The following is a 26,260-nucleotide window of genomic DNA, read 5'->3' as shown; positions in this document are numbered from 1 at the left end:
AGAGGGAGGGAGGGAGGGAGACAGAGAGGGAGGGAGGGAGGGAGACAGAGAGGGAGGGAGACAGACGGAGAGGGAGGGAGACAGACGGAGAGGGAGGGAGGGAGGGAGACAGAGAGGGAGGGAGCGAGACAGAGAGGGAGGGAGGGAGACGGAGAGGGAGGGAGGGAGGGGAGACAGAGAGGAGGGAGGGAGAGAGACAGAGAGGGAGGGAGGGAGACAGACAGAGAGGGAGGGAGACAGACAGAGAGGGAGGGAGACAGACAGAGAGGGAGGGAGACAGACAGAGAGGGAGGGAGACAGACAGAGAGGGAGGGAGACAGACAGAGAGGGAGGGAGACAGACAGAGAGGGAGGGAGGACAGACAGAGAGGGGAGGGAGGACAGACGGAGAGGGAGGGAGGGAGACAGACGGAGAGGGAGGGAGGGAGACAGACGGAGAGGGAGGGAGGGAGACAGACGGAGAGGGAGGGAGGGAGGGAGACGGAGAGGGATCGAGGGAGACAGACGGAGAGGGAGGGAGGGAGACAGACGGAGAGGGAGGGAGGGAGACAGACGGAGAGGGGAGGGAGGGAGACAGACGGAGAGGGAGGGAGGGAGACAGAGAGGGAGGGAGACAGACGGAGAGGGAGGGAGGGAGGGAGACAGAGAGGGAGGGGAGACAGAGAGGGGAGGGAGGGAGACAGAGAGGGAGGGAGGGAGACAGAGAGGGAGGGAGGGAGACAGAGAGGGAGGGAGGGGAGACAGAGAGGGAGGGAGGGAGACGGACAGAGAGGGAGGGAGGGAGACAGACAGAGAGGGAGGGAGGGAGACAGACAGAGAGGGAGGGAGGGAGACAGACAGAGAGGGAGGGAGGGAGGGAGACAGACAGAGAGGGAGTGAGGGAGGGAGACAGACAGAGAGGGAGTGAGGGAGGGAGACAGACAGAGAGGGAGGGAGGGAGGGAGACAGACAGAGAGGGAGGGAGGGAGGGAGACAGACAGAGAGGAGGAGAGGGAGGGAGACAGACAGAGAGGGAGGGAGGGAGGGGAGAGACAGACAGAGAGGGAGGGAGGGAGGGAGACAGAGAGGGAGGGAGGGAGGGAGGGAGACAGAGAGGGAGGGAGGGAGGGAGGGAGACAGAGAGGAGGGAGGGAGGGAGACAGAGAGGGAGGGAGGGAGGGAGGGAGACAGAGAGGGAGGGAGGAGGGAGGGAGACAGAGAGGGAGGAGGGGAGACAGAGAGGGGAGGGAGGGAGGGAGACAGAGAGGGAGGGAGGGAGGGAGACAGAGAGGGAGGGAGGGAGGAGACAGAGAGGGAGGGAGGGAGGGAGACAGAGAGGGAGGGAGGAGGGAGACAGAGAGGGAGGGAGGGAGGGAGACAGAGAGGGAGGAGGGAGGGAGACAGAGAGGGAGGGAGGGAGGGAGACAGAGAGGGAGGGAGGGAGGGAGACAGAGAGGGAGGGAGGGAGACAGAGAGGGAGGGAGGGAGACAGAGAGGGAGGGAGGGAGACAGACGGAGAGGGAGGGAGACAGACGGAGAGGGAGGGAGACAGACCGGAGAGGGAGGGAGACAGACGGAGAGGGAGGGAGACAGACGGAGAGGGAGGGAGACAGACGGAGAGGGAGGGAGACAGACGGAGAGGGAGGGAGACAGACGGAGAGGGAGGGAGACAGACGGAGGGGAGGGAGACAGACAGGGAGGGAGACAGACAGGGAGGGAGACAGACAGGGAGGGAGACAGACAGGGGAGGGAGACAGACAGGGAGGGAGGGAGACAGACAGGGAGGGAGGGAGGGAGACAGACAGGGAGGGAGACAGACAGGGAGGGAGACAGACAGGAGGGAGACAGGGAGGGAGGGAGACAGACAGAGAGGGAGACAGGGAGACAGACAGAGAGGGAGACAGGGAGACAGACAGAGAGGGAGGGAGGGAGACAGACAGAGAGGGAGGGAGGGAGACAGACAGAGAGGGAGGGAGGGAGACAGACAGAGAGGGAGGGAGGGAGACAGACAGAGAGGGAGGGAGGGAGACAGACAGAGAGGGAGGGAGGGAGACAGACAGAGAGGGAGGGAGGGAGACAGACAGAGAGGGAGGGAGGGAGGGAGACAGACAGAGAGGGAGGGAGGGAGGGAGACAGACAGAGAGGGAGGGAGGGAGGAGACAGACAGAGAGGGAGGGAGGGAGGGAGACAGACAGAGAGGGAGGGAGGGAGGGAGACAGACAGAGAGGGAGGGAGGAGGGAGGGAGACCGACAGAGAGGGAGGGAGGGAGGGAGGGAGACAGAGAGGGAGGGAGGGAGGGAGGGAGGGAGACAGAGAGGGAGGGAGGGAGGGAGGGAGACAGAGAGGGAGGGAGGGAGGGAGACAGAGAGGGAGGGAGGGAGGGAGACAGAGAGGGAGGGAGGGAGGGAGACAGAGAGGGAGGGAGGGGAGGGAGACAGAGAGAGGAGGGAGGGAGGGAGACAGAGAGGGAGGGAGGGAGGGAGACAGAGAGGGAGGGAGGGAGGGAGACAGAGAGGGAGGGAGGGAGGGAGACAGAGAGGGAGGGAGGGAGGGAGACAGAGAGGGAGGGAGGGAGGGAGACAGAGAGGGAGGGAGGGAGGGAGACAGAGAGGGAGGGAGGGAGGGAGACAGAGAGGGAGGGAGGGAGGGAGACAGAGAGGGAGGGAGGGAGGGAGACAGAGAGGGAGGGAGGGAGGGAGACAGAGAGGGAGGGAGGGAGACAGAGAGGGAGAGGGAGGGAGACAGAGGGAGAGGGAGGGAGACAGAGGGAGAGGGAGGGAGACAGAGGGAGAGGGAGGGAGACAGAGGGAGAGGGAGGGAGACAGACGGAGAGGGAGGGAGACAGACGGAGAGGGAGGGAGACAGACGGAGGAGGGAGGGAGACAGGGAGGGAGGGAGGGAGGAGACAGACGGGGGAGGGAGGGAGGGAGACAGACGGGGAGGGAGGGAGGGAGACAGACGGGGAGGGAGGGAGGGAGACGGGGAGGGAGGGAGGGAGACGGGGAGGGAGGGAGGGAGACGGGGAGGGAGGGAGGGAGACGGGGAGGGAGGGAGGGAGACGGGGAGGGAGGGAGGGAGACGGGGAGGGAGGGAGGGAGACGGGGAGGGAGGGAGGGAGACGGGGAGGGAGGGAGGGAGACGGGGAGGGAGGGAGGGAGACGGGGAGGGAGGGAGGGAGACGGGGAGGGAGGGAGACGGGGAGGGAGGGAGGGAGACGGGGAGGGAGGGAGGGAGACGGGGAGGGAGGGAGACGGGGAGGAAGGGAGACGGGGAGGGAGGGAGACGGGGAGGGAGGGAGACGGGGAGGGTGGGAGACGGGGAGGGAGGGAGACGGGGAGGGAGGGAGACGGGGAGGGAGGGAGACGGGAGGGAGGGAGACGGGGAGGGAGGGAGACGGGGAGGGAGGGAGACGGGGAGGGAGGGAGACGGGGAGGGAGGGAGACGGGGAGGGAGGGAGACGGGGAGGGAGGGAGACGGGGAGGGAGGGAGACGGGGAGGGAGGGAGACGGGGAGGGAGGGAGACGGGGAGGGAGGGAGACAGGGAGGGAGGGAGACAGGGAGGGAGGGAGACAGGGAGGGAGGGAGACAGGGAGGGAGACAGGGAGGGAGGGAGACCGGGAGGGAGGGAGACCACGAGGGAGGGAGACCGGGAGGGAGGGAGACCGGGAGGGAGGGAGACCGGGAGGGAGGGAGACCGGGAGGGAGGGAGACCGGGAGGGAGGGAGACAGGGAGGGAGGGAGACAGGGAGGGAGGGAGACCGGGAGGGAGGGAGACCGGGAGGGAGGGAGACCGGGAGGGAGGGAGACCGGGAGGGAGGGAGACCGGGAGGGAGGGAGACCGGGAGGGAGGGAGACCGGGAGGGAGGGAGACCGGGAGGGAGGGAGACAGGGAGGGAGGGAGACAGGGAGGGAGGGAGACAGGGAGGGAGGGAGACAGGGAGGGAGGGAGACAGGGAGGGAGGGAGACAGGGAGGGAGGGAGACAGGGAGGGAGGGAGACAGGGAGGGAGGGAGACCGGGAGGGAGGCAGACAGGGAGGGAGGGAGACAGGGAGGGAGAGAGACGGAGGGAGGGTGAAGAGAGGAGGAGAGGAGGAGAGAGGGGACAGAGAGACAAAGAGAGAGGGGGGAGGAAAGAGAGAGGAGAGAGTGCATAAGACCACAAGACATAGGAGCAGAATTAGGCCACTCGGCCCATCGATCTGCTCCGCCATTCAATCATGGCTGATATTTTTCTCATCCCCATTCTCCTGCCTTTTTCCCATAACCCCGGATCCCCTTATTAATCAAGAACCTGTCTATCTCTGACTTAAAGACTGAAGTGATTTGGCCTCCATAGCTTTCTGCAGCAAAATGTTCCTCAGATTCACCACACTCTGGCTGAAGAAATTTCTCCTCATCTCTGTTTTAAAGGATCGTCGTTTTAATCGGAGATGGTGTCCTCTGGTTCTAGATTTTCTCCACGTCCACTCTGTCCAGTCCTCGCAGTATCCTGTAAGTTGCAATAAAATCCCCCCTCAGCCTTCTGAACTCCAACGAGTACAGACCCAGAGTCCTCAAACGTTCCACATACAACCAGTTCTTCATTCCAGGGATCATTCTTGTGAACCTCCTCTGGACCCTTTCCAAGGCCACCACATCCTTCCTTGGATATGGGGCCCAAAACTGCTCACAATACTCCAAATGGGGTCTCACCAGAGCCTTATACAGCCTCAGAAGTACATCCCTGGTCTTGTATTCTAGCCCTCTTGAGAGAGAGAGAGAGAGGAGAGCGAGCGCGCAAACTACTGAGTTGTTAGCCTTACATGAATAGCAAGAAAATGTTACAAATATTATAAAGAATGCGATAAATGGATATTTCAATAACAATGGTCTAATTGGGCATGGACAACATAGATTCATGAATAGGAAATTATGTTTGACGAACTTGAAGTTTTTTTTGAGAATGTTGCTAACTGAATTGATAAAGGAACATTGTATTCTTGGATTTTTAGAAGGCTTTTTGTAAAGTCCCCCAGTGGAGGTTTGTTAGCAAAATTAAAGCACGAGGGATAGAAGTTAATATACTGGTATGGGATTAAGGATTGGTTAACAGGCAGAAAATAGTGTGGGAATAAATGGGTCATTCTCACTTGGGAAGGCTGTGACTAATGGAGTACCACAGGGATCAGTAATTGGGTCCCAGCTGTTTACAACATACATCAATTAATTGCACGTGGGGGCCAAACGTAATATTTCCACGTTGAGGGATGACACAAAGCGAGGTGGGATTGTGTGCTGTAAAGGTGCAAAGCAGCTTCAAGAGGATTTGGTCAGACTTAGTGAATGGGGAAGAACATGGCAGATGGAATATAATCTTGGAAAATATTAAGGTTCTCCACTTTGTTAGGAGGAACAGATGCACAGAGTATTTCTTAAATGGCAAGAGGTTATAAAGTGTAGATGTACAAAAAGACCTCTGTCCTCATCAATAAGTCACTGAAAGCGAACATGCAGGCGCAGCAGGCAATTAGGAATGTTAATGGTATGTTGGCCTTTATCATGAGAGGATTTGACGATAAGAGCAGCAAAGTCTTACTTCAATTGTATATACTCCCTATACACACACGACTGAGACACAAAATTTGGCTCCAACTCCATCTACAGGTTTGCTGATGACATAGGGTGGGTCAGATCTCGAACAACGATGAGTCAGATGTAACGACAACAATCTCTCCCGCAGGCAACGTCAGCAAAACTAAGGAGCTGGTCACTGACACCAGGAAGCAAAGTATCGTACACACCCCCGTCAGCATCAATGGTGCCGAGGTGGAGATGGTTAGCAGTTTCAAATTCCTAGGTGTGCACATCAGCAATCTGACCTGGTCCATCCACATTGACGCTACGACCAAGAAAGCACAACAGCACCTATACTTTTTCAGGAAACTAAGGAAATTCGGCATGTCCACATTGACCCTTACCAATTTTTACAGATGCACCATAGAAAGCATCCTACCTGGCTACATCACTGCCTGATATGGCAACGGCTCGGCCCAAGACAGTTGGAAAATAGAGAGTCGTGAACACAGCCCAGTCTATCACGCGAACCCGCCTCCCATCCATTGACTCTGTCTACACCTCTTGCTGCCTTGGAAAAGCAGACAGCATAATCAAAGGCCCCTCCCACCCGGGTTATTCTCTCTTCCAACCTGTACCATCGGGCAGAAGATACAAAAGTCCGGGAACACGCACTAACAGGTTCAAAAACAGCTTCTTTGCTGCTGTTACCAGACTCCTGAATGACCCTCCTATGGGCTGAACTGATCTGTCAAACATCTTCTCTATTGAGTCGTACTACTGCACTCCATATGCCTCACCCGATATCTCTGTCTATGTATTTACATTGTCTCGCCCCTCCCCCCTCTGTCTCGCCCCTCCCCCCTCTGTCTCGCCCCTCCCCCCTCTGTCTCGCCCCTCCCCCCTCTGTCTCGCCCCTCCCCCCTCTGTCTCGCCCCTCCCCCCTCTGTCTCGCCCCTCCCCCCTCTGTCTCGCCCCTCCCCCCTCTGTCTCGCCCCTCCCCCCTCTGTCTCGCCCCTCCCCTCTGTCTCGCCCCTCCCCCCTCTGTCTCGCCCCTCCCCCTCTGTCGCGCCCCTCCCCCCTCTGTCGCGCCCCTCCCCCCTCTGTCTCGCCCCCCCCCTCTGTCTCGCTCTGCATTCTGAAATGAACTGACTACAAGTTTTCCTCGAGTCTGCCTGAATAGTGCAACAGCCATTGATTGCGGAACACTCATCCTGTGCCACCCTCTACAACCCCAATCCTCTAATCCTCACTTGCAATCACCTCGCCTTCCAAAAGCCTCATTTCAATTATGTAAGGAGTGGAATTGTGTCTCCTTCCACGTGAAAATGGAAAAACCTTTAAAAAACTGTAGTAGAACTCACCTTGAAGGTTTTTCCCCTTTTCTGCATGTAAGTGCTTGTTTTTATTGGGCTACTGACAAATGCTGCTTGGCTAAAAGCAGGTGGAGAAGTCACAGACGAAAGGTTGCACCCCAGCATTCTGTGACACACCGTGCCAACTGAACAAAGCACAAGCGTGGCGTATCTGCATTGCTTTGTGTGCTGTTGGGGTAGACAGCTTTGCCCTGTTCTACCTAACGCGGGTTTGGACAGTGGACTTTTGAAAAGCATTTAATTTCCAACCATTATCATCTTGCCGACTAAACATTCATTAAAAAAAAGTTTAATGAAAATATTTACTCACAGTTTAAGGGTATTAAACATTTTTTGACAAATCTCCCGCACATCATCTTCATTTTTTGAGATTGACACCTCTTGGAGAACGTCACCAATTGCTTCAAAAATCTCATCGACGGATTCAAAGTCAGCAGCACTGCTGTCCAACACACCTAAAGAAGACAACACCACATTCTTAAGTGTTTTTATGTACAGTTACAATGCTAAAGTAGATTCTAGCATACAGACAACACACTGTACACCACATGATAGAGGCATGGTGATGACAATTTATCAGCACTGCCAATTTAACTTCAGTGTAGCGCTGGGAGTATTGAATTCTCACACATTCTCCACTTAAACTGTACACAAGCAGGACAATTACAGATATTGTTCTTTCAAACTTGCAATGTACTCGAGTGTGTACTTTGTGCCACACGGTTTCAGGATTAGGTACAGGTCTGTCGCTGTATAACACTGGGGTACAGTACTGGTGGGGATGGGTCTGTCACTGTATAACACTGGGGTACAGTACTGGTGGGGACGGGTCTGTCACTGTATAACACTGGGGTACAGTACTGGTGGGGACGGGTCTGTCACTGTATAATACTTGGGGTGCAGTGTACTTGGGCAGCACGGTAGCGCAAGTGGATAGCACTATGGCTTCACAGCGCCAGGGTCCCAGATTCGATTCCCTGCTAAGTCACTGTCTGTGCGGAGTCTGCACGTTCTCCCCATGTCTGCTTGGGTTTCTTCCGGGTGCTCCGGTTTCCAACAGTCCCAAGATGTGCAGGTTAGGTGGATTGGCCATGATAAATTGCCCTTGGTGCCCAAAAGGTTAGGAGGGGTTCTTGGGTTACGGGGATAGGGTGGAAGTGAGGGCTTAAGTGGGTCGGTGCAGACTCGATGGGCCGAATGGCCTCCTTCTGCATTGTATGTACTATGTACAGTACTGGTGGTGATGGGTCTGTCACTGTATAACACTGGGGCACGGTACTGATGAGGACGTGTCTGTCACTGTATAACACTTGGGCACAGTACTGGTGGGGATGGGTCTTTCACTGTATAACACTGGGTACAGTACTGGTGGGGACAGGTCTGTCACTGTATAACACTGTGGAATAACTGGTGGGCCTCCATCTGACACTGTATAAAACCGGGGCATAAAAATGAAGACCGCTCCGTCACTGTAAAACACAAAGGTACATTTTTGTTACCTCTGCTCGCAAGTAAAGAGTAGTTTGAGGCAAAATTCCTCAAGTGTGATTTATTTTTCTCAATAGCTTTCAGTACTGTACTGAATCCTATTAAACTAAGGCACTTCAGTGACACTTCATTATTTTTGAATTCATAGTGCATCTTGAAACTGACAGAAAACTTACTCCGTGCTTAAAACAGCTAATATGTGGAGTTATGAACAGCAGGGTGTGTACAGAACCAATAAACTGAAAGGAAAAGGCATGCAACATTTGGTTTTTGAACACCATATGGACAATTAACTGAAACAAATATTGGAGATATGGTTGACATACATCTCCCAGTGTTGCAATGTTTGCCCATTGTTCAGTCCAACTCTAAGGTTGCCTGTTTCCTGGCTACTGGCTGCATCCCTCTCCCCTCGGCAATATCTGAGATGAAGCCAGTCTGTTGACAACCTTGATGTCATACATGATCCCAAGATGAGCTTCTGGCCTCAAATTCACACCATCACTCCCACCTCCATAACTCCTCCCGATATCAACTATTCCAGTGCACACGAGGCTGGTGTCTCACATTATCTCACGTGAACATGAGATAATGCAAACCTTTGCTCTCCATGTCTAAACTCACACCAAGTTCTGATTCCCTGTCACTCCTGTTGTGCTTATTGACCTATGTACTAAGTACAGACAATTTTAATACAATCGTGGACTACGCTCACATCAAACGATCAACTACATTAACCATTATCTCAACTTTGTCTTTTAGCCAACTTCCTATCCATGCTAGAATACTTCCTTTAGTATCACGCACACCTGTATCCCCAAAACGTCAGTGCAACATTTCATTAAATGTCTTTTAAAAATCCATGAACTGAATGCCCATAGCATGCCCTTTGTCAACACATTATTTTCTCAAAGTTTGATTAAATTTATCAGACAACTTGCCTCCCAGATATCCATGCCGTCATTAACTATTCCACTGTTTCACCATGAACATTAGTTTTATCCCATATTGTGACCTTCAGAATCTTACTTCCTGCCCCAACATTGGTCTCTGTTAACTGGTTTATTTTTTTCTCCTTTTGACGGACTGGTAACCCTCTAGTCCTTCGGTACAACTTCCATACTAAAGGATGTTTGAAAATTTGTGAGGAGAGCCCTTGCTGTGTCTCCTCTGCCATCCCTCGGCAATCTTGGGTGACAGGTGAATGGCAACATGTCCGAAATCCCAAGGCATTGGATAAGCTGCAAAGGATATTGTTTTAAAAGACAATTTCCATTCATATACAGTTCAAAATCACTGTGCCAAACTAATCACATCTCCCAAACTAAAGAAATCCAAAAGGAACAGATGGTCATTCAGCCTCTCAACTTGTTCCACCATTCAATAAGGTCATGGCTGATCTGTATCCCTACCCCATCTAACTGCTTTGGCTCCAATACCCTCGACTAACAATGAAAAACTGTTGAGATTTTAAATTATTGATGGAGGCCCAGCACGCACAGTTTTTTGTGAGACAGATTTCCATGCATCTATCGCCCATTGTTTCCTAACGTCTCTCCTGAAAGGCTTGGCCCTCGATTTAAGGTCACCTCCCCTTGACCTGGATGGCCCCACCTGCAAAAATATAATTCTAGCCATACAGTCAATTCCTTTAAAAAAGTCTCAATCAAATCATTCCTCCACCTTCAATGTTCCAAGGATAAACCTAAGGCTTGGAAGGACACAAAATGTCATTCAAGAACAGCGGTACCTGTCAGCCGAGCCATTTTATTGCATCTTACAGCTGACAATGACAACTTGGTTATAAATAAGGAGATCAGGAGGAAGATGGGAAGAACACTTTTTCCAACAATGGGAAGAGGTGTGGTGCCAATAAACAGGGAAGAGCACTGAAGCACACATGGGTTCAATAGCAGAAATTGAGGGATTTGATGAAGGGGGTAGATGAGGGTCAAGCTATGTTTCTCAAAATTTTCATGTCATAAAAATAAAATACAAGAGAGACAAGCATCTAAATCTAGAAAGCTAGGGAGGCAGATGGAGCTAAATAACTTGGGTTCAGATGAAAGGCTTAAAAGTACCTCTCCCACTTGGCAAGCCGAAGATCGGTGCCACACTGCAACCTTACTCATGGTAGCTGGAAGCGCCCATCGTCAGAAACAGCTTACTGACCTTAAAAAATCCAAGGGAAACCTAATGGGGATCATAGTGAAAAAACAAGTCAAGGTCTGACAAATATTTGAACAGGTTTAGTTCACTTCAAAGTGGTTGACCCTTCTGCCTGGGGGAAAAATACATTCACAGGAATGTCTGAGATTCTAAAAGACAATTGACAGCTATTCAAAGAAAAATAGAACTACAGTGTATAAAGTCCTCATTCGCACACAGCAATGGAAACAACATTCTAAGCACAACATCCTAAGGGCAGCTTGGTGGCACCGTGGTCAGCACTGCTGCCTCACAGTACCAGGGACCTGGATTCAATTCCAGCCTTGGTGCCTGTCTGTGTGGAGTTTGCACCTTCTCCCAGTGTGTGCGTGGGTTTCCTCTGGTCCTCCAGATTCCTCCCACAGTCCAAAGATGTGCATGTTAGGTGGATTGGCTGTGATAAAAATTACCCCTTAGTGTCCAGGAATGTTCAGGTTAGGTGGGGTTATGGGCTTGGCTGGAGAGTCGGTGTAGACTTAATGGGCTGAATGACCTCCTTCTGCACTGTAGAGATTCTATGATTCTAAGACTTTTAAAGATATAGAAAAAAAAAAAACAGAATTTGAAAGACATTTCAATCCCAGGGCACAAGTTTGCCCAGCTTGAAATCCGATGTGCTGAAGTAATGACACCCTGCAGTCAAAGACACCCGGCACAGATTCAACGCACATCCACGTGTGGCAATCGGTAGGTCAATGTTCGGTGCTCTCCTCGGTCTCTATTTAAAGCCAGAAAGATTGTGGAATTCAATGCTGCTCACTCTCTTCTTGCTCAACAGCAAAAGAAGGATAAAGAATCGGAGGACTGTCCAGGCTTCCACATGGCACATTAAACAGGGCACTATTAATCCTGTTGTTTTACGTCCTCTTTTGATGAAGATTGACCTTCAGTTGGCATGGTTGAAATTGGTAGATCAATATGCCAGAATGTCTCAGGCTAAATTAAGTCCCACCACTTGAATGATCGTGTATGTTCATGGTTACCTTCGAGCAATATATTCATAATAATAACCTTTATTAGTGTCACAAGTAGGCTTACATTAACACTGCAATGAAGTTACTGTGAAAATCCCCTGGTCACCACACTCCGGCGCGTTTTCAGGTACACTGAGGGAGAATTCAGAATGTCCAAATTACCGAACAACACATCTTTCAGGACTTGTGGGAGGAAACTGGAGCTCCCGGAGGAAACCGGCGCAAACACAGGGGGAACGTGCAGACTCCGTACAGTGACCCAAGCCGGGAATCGAACCTGGGACCCTGGCGCTGTGAAGCAACTTAATTAGGTCAAATGTATTACAAATGGGCTTATTTTGTGGGCTTTGTTTTATCTTCCAACACCTTAAAAAGGTGTGTTTTTAATGTACATGTTATTTTGGCTTTATTAAAGCATGGTGTATTTATCTCCCTACATACTATGGTCGGCTAGCCAGCTTTAGGAGTTGCAAAACACTGGCAGAACTCAACTGGATTTCGGAGAGGAAAACTAAAAGCTGATCTTGATCCAAATACTGATTATTAGCAGCACTCCTGTGTCACGCTCAGTAAGTTAGATGATACAGCAATGCTTCTCAATTCTTTCCACTGTGACCCAATTTCAATGTTTAAAATTGGCATGGCCCCATAGCAAGTGAGTGGGTTGTTGTTGAATGTTGCAGGGTGGGGAAGGGAAAGAGTTGTTGAGTGGCGAGAAATAGTTTTGTCCACAATAGTATTGAAAACTACAATGAAGTCCCAAAGCTAATATTCGTGCTTGTGTGGGTAATCCTGCCAATCTCAGGACTGTCCCACAATTTGCCACAGCGCAAAACGGACCTCCTCCATTGTATGTCCAAGGAAGTCCCCAATTAGCCAACTGGAGTGCAAAACCGAACAGCCAATTTGGGCAGGAAAATGCTGTCCCAATGTTTGGGGCAAAAAATCCACATTGAGGCCAGAGATTGAGGCCAGAGTCTCCGCTCGACATTGCTGCCTCACAGCTTGTGTCCCCAAATGATCGGCGGACCCATAGGTTGGGGACCCCTTTGATAGAGTATTTCAAGACAAAATTTACAGACGATATTAAAGTTAGAGGCGCAGTCAATAAATCTGATTTCCATCCCCTCTTTAGGCAAAGATATGACCTCAGAGGGAAGACTTGGGTGTTTGAGACACTGTTGAGTATATCTGTTGAAAGACACTTCCATTTATATAGAGCCTTGCATGTTCTCAGGACATTGAAAAACATTCGCTTTTTGGAAAGAAGTTACTCCTGTTTTCTTTGGCAGAACATAGGAGCCAATTTGAATGGAGAGGTGCTCTGTCTTCTGAAAGCAGTCACCATGTCACACGGTAGCTTCACTCCTTCCTACAGCACAAAGTAGCTTTTAAATTGCTGGTGAGAATATTTGAAATCCTGAAGATAAACACACATTCTTGCATCTTTGTTCATGTTCCCTCCTACCAGCTTGTGCAAAATAATTTTCCAGGCATACTGCATTCCTCCAAACAAAGGCTCCAGTTTTGGACCTCCAATTCCATGGAAGAGCCCAGTGTTGGAACACAGGATTAATGAACTGCCAAGTCAACAATCCAAACTGCTGGATTGAGCTTCGCCACTTCACCTTCCACTGTTGTCTCTTAATGGGTTGTTCAGCAGTGAAAGCTTCCAACAGTTTCCTTCTGCTTTGATGCAGATTTCTGAAGATCTATTATTCCAACTCATTGGAGTTTAGAAGCATGAGATGCTCCCTCAACGTCAGCAAAACTAAAGAGTAGTCATCGACTTCAAGAAGCAAAGTATTGTACACACCCCTGTCTGCATCAACGGGGCAAAGGTAGATATGGTTGACAGCTTCAAATTCCTAGGTGTGCACATCACCAACAATCTGTCCTTGTCCACCCACGTCGACTCTACGACCATGACATTTTTGAGGCAGCACCTATTGTTGGATCCAAAGCACCAACTGTGCTTTTCGCGGTGGCAATTAAGGGTGGCAGGGTAGCACAGTGGTTTAGCAATATTGCTTCACAGCACCAGGGTTCCGTGTTCGATTCCCGGCTTGGGTCACTATCCACCCAATCAAGTCACTCAGCTCATGGGATGGACAACGCCCACATCCAGTGAATGAAGAAAAAATGGCCAAATGGTCTTCTGCATTTGTATCCTACTGTGAAATTTACTGGAACCTCCCCGACGTATTCCTTTCATTCACTTTCACTATTGAATAATACTCTCAGACTAGTTTACCTCCAACTTATCAGAGTCTGACATACAAACTCTCACGGGCGGAATGGTAACACAGTGGTTAGCACTGTTGCTTCACAGCGCCAGGGTCCCAGGTTCAATTCCTGGCTTGGGTCACGGTCTGTGTGGAGTCTGCACGTTCTCCCGTGTCCGCTTGGGTTTCCTCTGGGTGCTCCGGATTCCTCCCACAAATCCCGAAAGACGTGCTGTTAGGTGAATTGGACATTGTGAATTCTCCCTGTGTACCCGAACAGGCGCCGGAGTGTGGCAACTAGGGGATGTTCACAGTAACTTCATTGCAGTGCTACCGTGCCGCCCATGTCACACACTGCTTATATATGCAGGATTTAAAAGAAATAAAGTTAATGATTACATGATCAGTGACATTACATTCCCTTTCAGATATTTTAAGGTTGAATTAGTTGATGTCAACCCAGGGATGATGGGAAAATAAAATAAAGGCAGCTACAGCTTGATTGGTTCCTGTGGAAGCTCGCTGTTGAATGGCCCACTTTCGACAGTATATATTCATGCACAAATGACCACGCAAATGAGAAAGAAGTGATAGACTGATGAGCTTATGGGAAAGGAGGAAAAGGCCATGTAAACACACGTATGCTATTTTTGACGAATTTCAAGCAGCCATTTAGACTCGACTATTTCCAGACACATCCATCAGGCCCAATAGAACTTTAGGAAATTGAATATATAGTCGTCATGCTTTTGCAAGGTTTTATGTTGCCCATGGCCTAACTTCCACCAAGTTCCACTCACCCGTCACCCCGACGCTCATTGACTACATTGGTTCCCAGTTCAGCAATACCACAAATTTAAAATTTGTATCCTTATTCCCAAGTGTCTCCATAGCCCCACCCTTCCCTATAACCACCTCTAGTTGCACCAAGATTTCTGCACTCCTCCAATTCTTGCACACCCCCATGTTGATTGATTGATTGATATTTATTGTCACATGTACCGAAGTACGATGAAATGTATTTTTCTTCGGCCAAGGGGACGTACGCAGTACGTACATACGTACATAGTAGACAAAAGAATAATCGACAGAGTACATTGACAAATGGTACATCAACAAACAGTGATTGATTACAGTGCGGAACATGGGCCAAACAATAGGCCCAAACCATGTTTAATCACTTCACTGTTGGTGGTCATGAGTTCAGTTTCCTTGGCCCTAAAGTCTCAAATTCCCTCTCTAAACTTTCCGACTCCCTCACTATCTTACCCCCTTAAGAACCACTTACTGACCAAGTGGTCACCTGTCCCAAGATCTGAGCGATTTGGTGGAAAATTGTGTTTGATGATGCTTCTGTGAAGTTCTTGGGGATATTTTACAGCATTAGTGACACTACATAAAAGTTACTGATGACTGGCCAAAATAAACAGCACCTATTTCCAAGTAATTGTATTTTCGACCTGCTGTTGCTTTCCATTTTCCCAGCATAAATCAATATTGATTCCAAAGTGTCACTGGTTGCTTTTGGACACCAAGGGAATTAAATGATACAGGATTAGAACAGGAAAGTGAAGTTGAGAATGAAGATGGGCCATAATCTTAGCAAATTGCAGGGCAGGCTTGAGGGGCCATGTAGAACATAGAACGCTACAGCGCAGTACAGGCCCTTCGGCCCACGATGTTGCACCGAAACAAAAGCCATCTAACCTACACAATGCCATTATCATCCATATGCTTATCCAATAAACTTTTAAATGCCCTCAATGTTGGCGAGTTCACTACTGTTGCAGGTAGGGCATTCCACGGCCTCACCACTCTTTGCGTAAAGAACCTACCTCTGACCTCTGTCCTATATCTATTACCCCTCAGTTTCAAGCTATGTCCCCTCGTGCCAGCCATTTCCATCCGCGGGAGAAGGCTCTCACTGTCCACCCTATCTAACCCCCTGATCATTTTGTATGCCTCTATTACGTCTCCTCTTAACCTTCTTCTCTCCAACGAAAACAACCTCAAGTCCATCAGCCTTTCCTCATAAGATTTTCCCTCCATACCAGGCAACATCCTGGTAAATCTCCTCTGCACCCGCTCCAAAGCCTCCACGTCCTTCCTATAATGCGGTGACCAGAACTGTACGCAATACTCCATGTGACTACCTCCTGTTCATATTTCTTACGTTAGAAGTTTAAATTTTAAAGTTATTTTATTTTCTTCCACTCATGAAAGACACGAGGTATGAGCTCTGGAGACAGGAGCACTACCACTTCAGCCTAAGACTCTGCACAGGTAAGTCGCAGAGTTTCAAAAGACCCAAAAGTGATGAGCGCTCCTAAATAAGTAAAATATATAAAATGCTCGAGCTACTCCACCTCCCTCCCCTCATGAAATTTTTTAAAATTTCACTCCCTCCATGGCATCGCATCTCCCTATCTCTAATCTCCGTTAGATCCATAACCTCTGCACACATTCAATTCTGACTTCTTGACCATCTCAGATTTGGTGACTGCCATCAGCAGCCAAGACCCTGCCTAAAATTCTCTTTCACCCTTTAAGATGCTCCTTAAAAGCTACCTCATTGACTAAGCTTTTGGTTATCTACCCTTATATTGCTATGTGCCAATTTTTGTTGTAATGTTCTCGTCAATCGAAGGGATGTTTATTAAAAGCACTAGGTCAATGCAAGTCATATTCATTGTTGTGGATGGGTACTAATCAAGTGACTGATCTGTCCTAGATGAGCCGGACGAAATAGCCACACACGACACCATCTGCTGTTTGATCTTCATTTGTGCGTGCCTGCTGGCATATATTTTCTGTTTGAGGAATTGACTTGATTTTCACATTAAGGCAATTATCAAGAGTTGGAGAGGACAAACAAAAGAAAATAAAACGTGCGAGTTGGACCTTACAGAATGCAGAGACCAACTTGCCAAATAGCTTTGAAATGTGAGCTTGGAGGAGAATGGGAGGGAAAGTTGGACAGGAAAAATAACAAATGATGAAGTGCTGAGGAGAGTGAACAAACTAAGAAATCTTCTGTACATAATTCGGAACAGAGATCCAGGTAGGACACATTTTTGTAGGAAATGAATTTATAAGAGATGTTAAGGAGGGAAGATTTCAAAGAGAAGGGAGGAAGAGAATATCAATGCTGGATGGCTGAAAATTGAGGGAAGTTACTGGCAGATAAAAAGACTGGCACAGGATAGAGTGACATGGAAAAACTACTATGAGCCAAGGACCTGACCTGAAGCAGAACACACGTGATGATGATGATGAAGGGCAAAGATCTCATTACAGGAAAAAAATTGGTGGAGAGAAAAATGTTCTGGTGACTCCTCTTATCTGCTGCAGGTGACTCCTTTATATACTGTACAGTCATGGATCTTAGAATCCCAACAGTGCAGAAGGCGGCCATTCGGCACTGACCTTCAAACAGAGCACTCTACCTCGGCCCACCTCCTCACCCTATCCTATCCGGCTGCATCACAGACTGTATGGCACCTGCTCGGCCAAAGATCGCAAGAAACTGCAGAGTGTGGTGAACTCAGCCCAACGCATCACACAAGCTTGCCACCCCCACAATGATTCTGTATACACCTCCCGCTGCCTCAGAAAGTCAGAAACCCCTCCCACCCAGGCATTGCCTTCTTCCAGACCCTTCCATCAGGCAGAAGGTATAGAAGTTTGAACATTCGCACATCCAGACATAGGAACAGCTTCTTCCCCACAGCTACTAGACTCCTCAACGACTCCCCCCTCGGACTAATCTGTTCCCTGTAAGAACACTATTCATGACGCCCTGTGCTGCTCTTGCTCATGTATTTGCTTTGTTTGGCCCCTTGTTCCGCACTGTAACCAATCACCGCTTGTCGATGTACCATTAATGTTCTCTGTTGATTATTCTTTTGTCTACTATGTACGTACTGTGTACGTTACCTCGGCCGCAGAAAAATACTTTTCACTGTACTTCGGTACATATGACAATAAATCACATCAAATCAAATCCCTGTAACTCCACGCAGAGATCAAAACGGCACATCTTTGGACTGTAGGAGGAAACCGGAATACCTGGAGTAAACTTAGGCAGACACAGGGAGAATGTCCAATAAACATCAAACGGCATTATCTGAATAGCACCTTCGGGGCTGGTTAAGCACAGTGGGCTAAACAGCTAGTTTGTGATGCAGAACAAGGTCAGCAGAGCGGGTTCAATTCCCGTACCGGCCACCCCGAACAGGCGCCGGATTGTAGCGCAACTAGGGGCTTTTCACAGTAACTTCATTGAAGTCTACTTGTGACAATAAGCGATTATTATTAACGTGCAAAATCCACGCAGTCACCCGAGGTCGGAATCGAACCCGGGTCCATGGCGATGTAAGGCAGCAGTGCTAACCACTGCGCCGCAGTGCTGTCCCTTCAGCAAATTCGTTTAAAATTAGTCTTGGTTCAATCGATGATCAGAAAAAGAATTTGTACAATTAAAGTTCACATTTAACAAATCAAAAGATCCGAATTGGAGCATGAAAACTATTTTTGTTTAAATCAAGGATCTTTCTCCATAGATAGTGAACTGTATTTTTACGGTCAACAATTTAATTTTCCTGGAGGGCAGAATTTAGAATTTTTCTAAAGATATTCACTACTTTCTATAAAGCCCATTTTCTCCACTTACTGCCGGAATTGAGGCATTTTATTGGTGGTTTCCAATCAATTGTCATTGACAAATAAACATCAAACTGCATTATCTAAATAGCACCTTATCCTGTCTCTGAATCAGTGAACTGAAATACACAATGAATGACTGAGGTAGCAAACAATTAGCCCATGAGAGGCAAAGAAAAACTCGCTACTCCATCCACAATGGCCAGGACTCCAATAGCTGAAACAGCAAATAAATTAAATTTAGGGCGCGCCAGGGTTTTGATAGAACCAAAATGTCCAATCACAGCAGAACAGCAAGCCAAACAGGATAATAAACGATGGAACCAAAATTCAAGTCCCACGAGCTTGTGCAGAAAAGACCCATAAGCCTGACCCCATTCATCAGCAGAATTACGAGGAAAGGCCTTTGTGAACAGAAATGAGGGAGGACTGGGAGCAGGTGTTGGCGTTCCTATGCATCTTCAGTTCCTTGCCTTTTAAGTAGTGACAGACATGAGTTTGGAAGTGCTGTGGTGCATTGTACAGAGTTGATTTAACAGAGAAAAATAAGATTAATGCATCATTTTGTTCAATATCAAGTGCAGTGCCGGAAAGCGTGGTGGAGGGAGATTCACCGTGCCTTCGAAAAGAGAATTTGACAGCTATCTGAAGCGAAAACAATGGCAACCTGCAGGCAAAAGTCAGAAGTTTGGTACTGGCTGAGATGCTCTTGCAGAGAAGGCACACATATAACAAACTGCTGGAACCATTCCACAATTCGATGAGCAGCCAATTTGCACACAACATGTCACCACAAAATTCATTGTGATAAGATTCCAATAATGTTTGAACATACTGCTGGTTCAAAATGAGTATCGACCCTGGGGAGAAGGCACCTTTTAGATGTCAAACTAGTGGCTGTGGACATTTCCATGCCCATGTGGCAGGGCAGTTAGTAAACATCTGGTGGGAGATGGTTCAACTGGGCAGTGTCACCGAGCACAGATTCACTGGCAACACTGGCACGCCGTCGCCAGTGCAGCACTCCCTCAGTACTGACCCTCTGACAGTGCAGCGCTCCCTCAGTACTGACCCTCTGACGTGCGGCACTCCCTCAGTACTGACCCTCTGACAGTGCAGCACTCCCACAGTACTGACCCTCTGAAAGTGTGGCACACCCTCCATACGGACCCTCTGACAGTGCTGAACTCCCTCAGTACTGACCCTCTGACAGTGCGGCACTCCCTCAGTACTGACCCTCTGACAGTGCAGCACTCCCTCAGTGCTGACCCTCTGACAGTGCGGCACTCCCTCAGTACTGACCCTCTGACAGTGCGGCACTCCCTCAGTACTGACCCTCTGACAGTGCGGCACTCCCTCAGTACTGACCATCTGACAGTGCGGCACTCCCTCAGTACTGACCCTCTGACAGTGCGGCACTCCCTCAGGACTGACCCTCTGACAGTGCAGCACTCCCTCAGTACTGACCCTCTGACAGTGCGGCACTCCCTCAGTACTGACCCTCTGACAGTGCGGCACTCCCTCAGTACTGACCCTCTGACAGTGCGGCACTCCCTCAGGACTGACCCTCTGACAGTGCAGCACTCCCTCAGGACTGACCCTCTGACAGTGCAGCACTCCCTCAGCATTGACTCACTGACAGTGCGGTGCTCCCTCAGTATTCACCCTCTGACAGTGCGGCGCCCCTTCAGTACTGACCCTCTGACAGTGTAGCACTCCCTCAGTACTCACCCTCGGACAGTGCAGCACTCCCTGAGTACTGACCCTCTGACAGTACAGCAATCCCTCAGTACTGAACCTCTGACAGTGCAGCACTCCCTCAGTACTGAACCTCTGACAGTGCAGCGTCCCACAGCACTGACCCTCTGAAAGTGCGGCACACACTCCATACTGACCCTCTGACAGTGCTGAACTCCCACAGTACTGACCCTCTGACAGTGCGGCATTCCTTCAGCACTGACCCTCTGACAGTCCAGCACTACGCCAGCACTGACCCTCTGACAGTGCGGCACTCCCTCAGTACTGACCCACTGACAATGCAGCACTCCCTCAGTACAGACCCTCTGACAGTGCAGCATTCCCTCAGCACCGACTCTCTGACAGTGAAACACTCTCTCAGACTGACCCGCTGACAGTGCAGCACTCACTCAGTGCTGACCTCTAACAGTGCTGAAATCCGTCAGTACTGACCCTCTGACAGTGCAGCACTCCCTCAGTACTGACCCTCTAGCAGTGCAGCACTACGTCAGTACTGACTCTCTGACTGTGCAGCACTTCCTCAGCACTGACCTTCTGACAGTGCGGCACTCCCTCAGTACTGACCCTCTATCGGCATTGCGGCACTCCCTCAGTACTGACCCTCTGACAGTGCTGAGCTCCCTCAGTACTGACCCTCTGACAGTGCTAAACTCCCTCAGTACTGATCCTCTGACAGTGCTGAACTCTCTCAGTACTGACCCTCTGACAATGCAGCTCTCCCTCAGTACAGACCCTCTGACAGTGCAGCATTCCCTCAGCACCGACCAACTGACAGTGCAGCACTCGCTCAGTGCTGACCCTCTGAAAGTGCACCATACCCTCCATACTGACCGTTTGTCAGTGCTGCACTCCCTCAGTACTGACCCTCTGACAGTGCAGCACTCCGCCAGTACTGACCCTTTGACAGTGCAGCACGCCCTCAGTACTGACCCTCTCACAGTGCAGTGCTCCCTCAGCACTGACCCTCTTTGACAGTGCAGCGCTCCCTCAGCATCGACTCACTGACAGTGCGGCGCTCCCTCAGTATTGACCCTCTGACAGTGTAGCACTCCCTCAGTACTCACCCTCGGACAGTGCAGCACTCCCTCAGTACTGACCCTCTGACAGTACAGCACTCCCTCAGTACTGACCCTCTGACAGTGCAGCACTCCCTCAGTACTGATCCTGACAGTGCGGCACTCCCTCAGTACTGACCCTCTGACAGTACAGCACTCCCTCAGTACTGACCCTCTGACAGTGCAGCACTCCCTCAGTACTGACTCTCTGACAGTGTGGCACTCCCTCAGTACTGACCCTCTGACAGTGCAGCACTCCCTCAGTACTGATCCTGACAGTGCGGCACTCCCTCAGTACTGACCCTTGACAGTGCGGCACTCCCTCAGTACTGACCCCTGACAGTGCAGCACTCCCTCAGTACTGACCCTCTGACAGTGCGGCGCTCCCTCAGTATTCACCCTCTGACAGTGCGGCGCCCCTTCAGTACTGACCCTCTGACAGTGCAGCACTCCCTCACTACAGACTCTCTGACAGTGCAGCATTCCCTCAGCACCGACTCTCTGACAGTGAAACACTCTCTCAGACTGACCCGCTGACAGTGCAGCACTCACTCAGTGCTGACCCTCTGACAGTGTACCATATCCTCCATACTGACCCTCTGACAGTGCAGCACTCCCTCAGTACTGAAACTCTGACAGTGCAGCACTCCCTCAGTACTGACCCTCTGAAAGTGTGGCACACCCTCCATACGGACCCTCTGACAGTGCTGAACTCCCTCAGTACTGACCCTCTGACAGTGCGGCATTCCTTCAGCACTGACCCTCTGACAGTGCAGCACTCCCTCAGTACTGACCCTCTGACAGTGCGGCACTCCCTCAGTGCTGACCCTCTGACAGTGCGGCACTCCCTCAGTACAGACCCTCTGACAGTGCGGCACTCCCTCAGTACTGACCCTCTGACAGTGCGGCACTCCCTCAGTACTGACCCTCTGACAGTGCGGCACTCCCTCAGTACTGACCCTCTGACAGTGCGGCACTCCCTCAGTACTGAACCTCTGACAGTGCAGCGTCCCACAGCACTGACCCTCTGAAAGTGCGGCACACACTCCATACTGACCCTCTGACAGTGCTGAACTCCCACAGTACTGACCCTCTGACAGTGCGGCATTCCTTCAGCACTGACCCTCTGACAGTCCAGCACTACGCCAGCACTGACCCTCTGACAGTGCGGCACTCCCTCAGTACTGACCCTCTGACAGTGCGGCACTCCCTCAGTACTGACCCTCTGACAGTGCAGCACTCCCTCAGTACTGACCCTCTGACATTGCGGCACTCCCTCAGTACTGACGCTCTGACAGTGCGGCACTCCCTCAGTACTGACCCTCTGACAGTGCGGCACTCCCTCAGTACTGACCCTCTGACAGTGCGGCACTCCCTCAGTACTGACCCTCTGACAGTGCAGCACTCCCTCAGTACTGACCCTCTGACATTGCGGCACTCCCTCAGTACTGACGCTCTGACAGTACGGCACTCCCTCAGTACTGACGCTCTGACAGTGCGGCACTCCCTCAGTACTGACCCTCTGACAGTGCGGCACTCCCTCAGTACTGACCCTCTGACAGTGCGGCACTCCCTCAGTACTGACCCTCTGACAGTGCGGCACTCCCTCAGTACTGACCCTCTGACAGTGCGGCACTCCCTCAGTACTGACCCTCTGACAGTGCGGCACTCCCTCAGTACTGACGCTCTGACAGTGCGGCACTCCCTCAGTACTGACGCTCTGACAGTGCGGCACTCCCTCAGTACTGACCCTCTGACAGTGCGGCACTCCCTCAGTACTGACCCTCTGACAGTGCGGCACTCCCTCAGTACTGACCCTCTGACAGTGCGGCACTCCCTCAGTACTGACCCTCTGACAGTGCGGCACTCCCTCAGTACTGACGCTCTGACAGTGCGGCACTCCCTCAGTACTGACCCTCTGACAGTGCGGCACTCCCTCAGTACTGACCCTCTGACAGTGCGGCACTCCCTCAGTACTGACCCTCTGACAGTGCGGCACTCCCTCAGTACTGACCCTCTGACAGTGCGGCACTCCCTCAGTACTGACCCTCTGACAGTGCGGCACTCCCTCAGTGCTGACCCTCTGACAGTGCGGCACTCCCTCAGTACTGACCCTCTGACAGTGCGGCACTCCCTCAGTACTGACCCTCTGACAGTGTGGCGCTCCCTCAGTGCTGCAGCGGGAGTGTGAGTCCGGTTTGTGAAGACAGGGAGTGAACCCAGAGTCTGAGCGAGGAGGTGGATGATGAGTAGACACTGGGCCCTGGGAGGCCGGGAATCCCCGGCCTGACCCCCGGCTCCCCCCCCCGCACCCGGCGTCTCTGCGGCCGGGGAGAAAGGCTCCGCGAGGCCCGGTTTGCTCGCTGCCGGGGCTGCCGCCTCCCTCACCTGTCACGTATTGGAAGAGCTCGGAGTCTATGTCGGGGAACTCGTGCCTGATGATCTCCACATAAGTCGCCATGTTCCCTCCGCCCGCCGGCCGGCCTGCCTATCAGAACAGCGCCTGCGCAGCGCTGCCCGCGCGGCCTACCGGGAGCTGTAGTTCTGGCAGCAACTCCGACCAGCGGTCATCTGGGCAACGGGACTACATCCCCCAGCGGGCAGTGCAGCCCATGCTTCCCGACCGACGTCAGAGAGTGGGCGGAGCGCTGTGTGATTGACTGGCCCGGTTGTCCACCTGGTCCAGCAGACTGAGCAAACCCAGCATTGCTCATGGAAGCATAGAATTTTACAGTGCAGAGGAGGCCATTCAGCCCATCGAGTCTGCACCGGCCCTTGGAAAGAGCACGCCACGTAATCCCACACCTCCACAGTAACCCAGTAGCCCCTCCTAACCTTTTTTAGACACTAAGGGCAATTTATCATGGCCAATCGACCTCACCCGCACATCTTTGGACTGTGGGAGGAAACCGGAGCACCCGGAGGAAACCCACGCAGACACGGGGAGGATGTGCAGACTCCGCACAGACAGTCACCCAAGCCGTGAATTGAACCTGGGACCCTGGCGCTGTGAAGCAACAGTGCTCACCACTGTGCTACCGTGCGTGTGTTCACGCTTACTAATTCCCTTCATATCTAAACCTTCCTCTCTTTTCCCATCTAGGTATGCCCAGGCTGCCTTGCTCATTCTGTATTTTTACGTTATGCATAATTTGAGAAAAAGGCACATGGAATTCACCAGTTGTGTCTGGCTGGAAACAGCTTTGAAGCATCAAAAGTGCTGTTGCCTGGCAGAAGGTCTGGTGTTGGCCTCTTTGGTTGCAGATTGGGTTTGGAATTCTGATCACCTTGTGGGATCTTGTGCCGTGCACAAGCTGGGTGCTGTGTTTCCTACCTTATACAACAGTAACCGTAGTTGTGATCTGCCCATGGGTAAGGTCTCTGCTCATTTCTCCACACCTCGGGTTGGGGGTTTTGTAGGAGCCTCCCATTTTATAAGTTCATAAGATATAAGAGCAAAATTAGGCCACTTGGCCCATCGAGTATGCTCCGCCATTCAATCTTGGCTGATCTCACCCTGGCCTTCCCTCTAACATCCTGCCCGTTCTCCGTAACCCTTCAACCCATTACCATTTTCAATTCTAATGAGCCATATGACTCTGGTTCCCCCATTGATTTACTAACGTGTATTTTTAGGAAACACAGGTCCTCTTCCTGAAGGATCCTCCGCCTGTAAACCAGCTGTTGCTCCTCCCTCGAGGCTTGAGCTTTCCCACCATCACCACCAAAAGTTTGCTGTTTCTGTTGTTGGCCATGACTCATAAACCTGAGCATGAAGCCCTCACCGAGACTTGGGCTGACTCGCAAAAGGGCAGGGTGACCATCCCAGCGTTACAAATGACCCTGCCATTCTAACAGTAACTATTCTTTTCAAAAAGTATTTCATTGGCTGCAGCGCTTTGGGATGTCCTCACATTATGGAAGGCGCTACATAAATGCAAGCTTTTACTGTGAGATGCAGCAGTTGCTGGTCAATCATTTTGTGGACGTGAATGAGACTTGCAGATGGCACAGAACTTAGACATATTGTGAGGAGGATGGTGATAGACTTCAAGGAACATAGGCTGGTAAATGGGCAGACATATAGTAGATGACTTTCAATGCAGAGATATATGGAGCGACAGACCTTTGGAGGAATAACAAAGGGTGTCAATCTAAAATAAAGGATCCAATTCTAAAGGGGGTGGCGGAGCAAAGGACCTGGTGATATACAAAGAACAATACAGTACAGGAACAGGCCCTTCGGCCCTCCAAGCTTGCGCCGTCCATGGTACCTGCCTCAACTAAAACCGTCTGCACTTACGGAGTCCGTATCCTTCCATTCCCACCCTATTCATATATTTGTCTAGATGTCCCTTAAATGCCGCTATCGTACCTGCTCCCACCACCTCCCCAGGCAGCGCGTACCATATATTTACCATCCTCTGTGTAGAAAACCTGCCTCGCACATCTGTTCTAAACTTTTCCACACCCACGCACTTTAAACCTATGTCCCCTAGTACTTGACTCTCCTACCCTCGGAAAGAGCATCTGACTATCCACTCTGTCCATGCCACTCATAATCTTGTAGACCTCTATCAGGTCGCCTCTCAACCTCCGTTGTTCCAGTGAGAACAGACCGAGTTTATCTAACCTCTCCTCATAGCTAATGCCCTCTATACCAGGCAACATCCTAGTAAACCGCTTCTGTACCCTCTCCAAAGCATCCACATCCTTCTGGTAGTGTGGTGACCAGAATTATACACAATATTCCAAACGAGGCCTAACTAAGGTCCTGTACAGCTGCAACATGATTTGGCAATTTTTATATTCAATGCCCGACCGATGAAGGCCAGCATGCCATATGCCTTCTTGACCACCTTATCCACATGCGTTGCCACTTTCAGTGATTAGTAGACATGCACGCCCAGATTTCTCTGCCTGTAAGTACTCACAAGAGTTCGGCCATTTATTGTGTAATTCCTACATGCATTGGACCTTC

At 50.8% G+C, this 26,260-nt stretch overlaps 1 protein-coding gene across 2 annotated transcripts in view; it reads right to left on the bottom strand.

The window, feature by feature from the left end:
* The window catches only part of abcf3 (ATP-binding cassette, sub-family F (GCN20), member 3), a 132,366-nt gene extending 108,566 nt beyond the window's left edge, over positions 1–23,800 (bottom strand). Inside the window, exons 1-3 of one of the 2 annotated variants that reach the window (XM_072473646.1) lie at positions 23,668–23,756; positions 10,479–10,590; positions 7,220–7,364 (exon numbers count right to left, since the gene is read on the bottom strand). In XM_072473646.1, coding sequence (XP_072329747.1) covers positions 7,220–7,239 — 20 coding nt within the window. In that variant the 5' untranslated portion in view covers positions 7,240–7,364; positions 10,479–10,590; positions 23,668–23,756. Of the gene's footprint in view, positions 1–7,219; positions 7,365–10,478; positions 10,591–23,667 lie in introns of both variants that reach the window. The other variant, XM_072473645.1, reaches the window with a different exon arrangement.
* Between the last annotated feature and the right edge of the window lie 2,460 nt (positions 23,801–26,260).

The sequence above is a fragment of the Scyliorhinus torazame genome, chromosome 14 (assembly GCF_047496885.1).
Source record: "Scyliorhinus torazame isolate Kashiwa2021f chromosome 14, sScyTor2.1, whole genome shotgun sequence".
Taxonomy (NCBI): Eukaryota; Metazoa; Chordata; class Chondrichthyes; order Carcharhiniformes; family Scyliorhinidae; genus Scyliorhinus; species Scyliorhinus torazame.
Note: the sequence above shows the minus strand (reverse complement) of the source record. Positions and strands in the feature narration are given on the sequence as shown.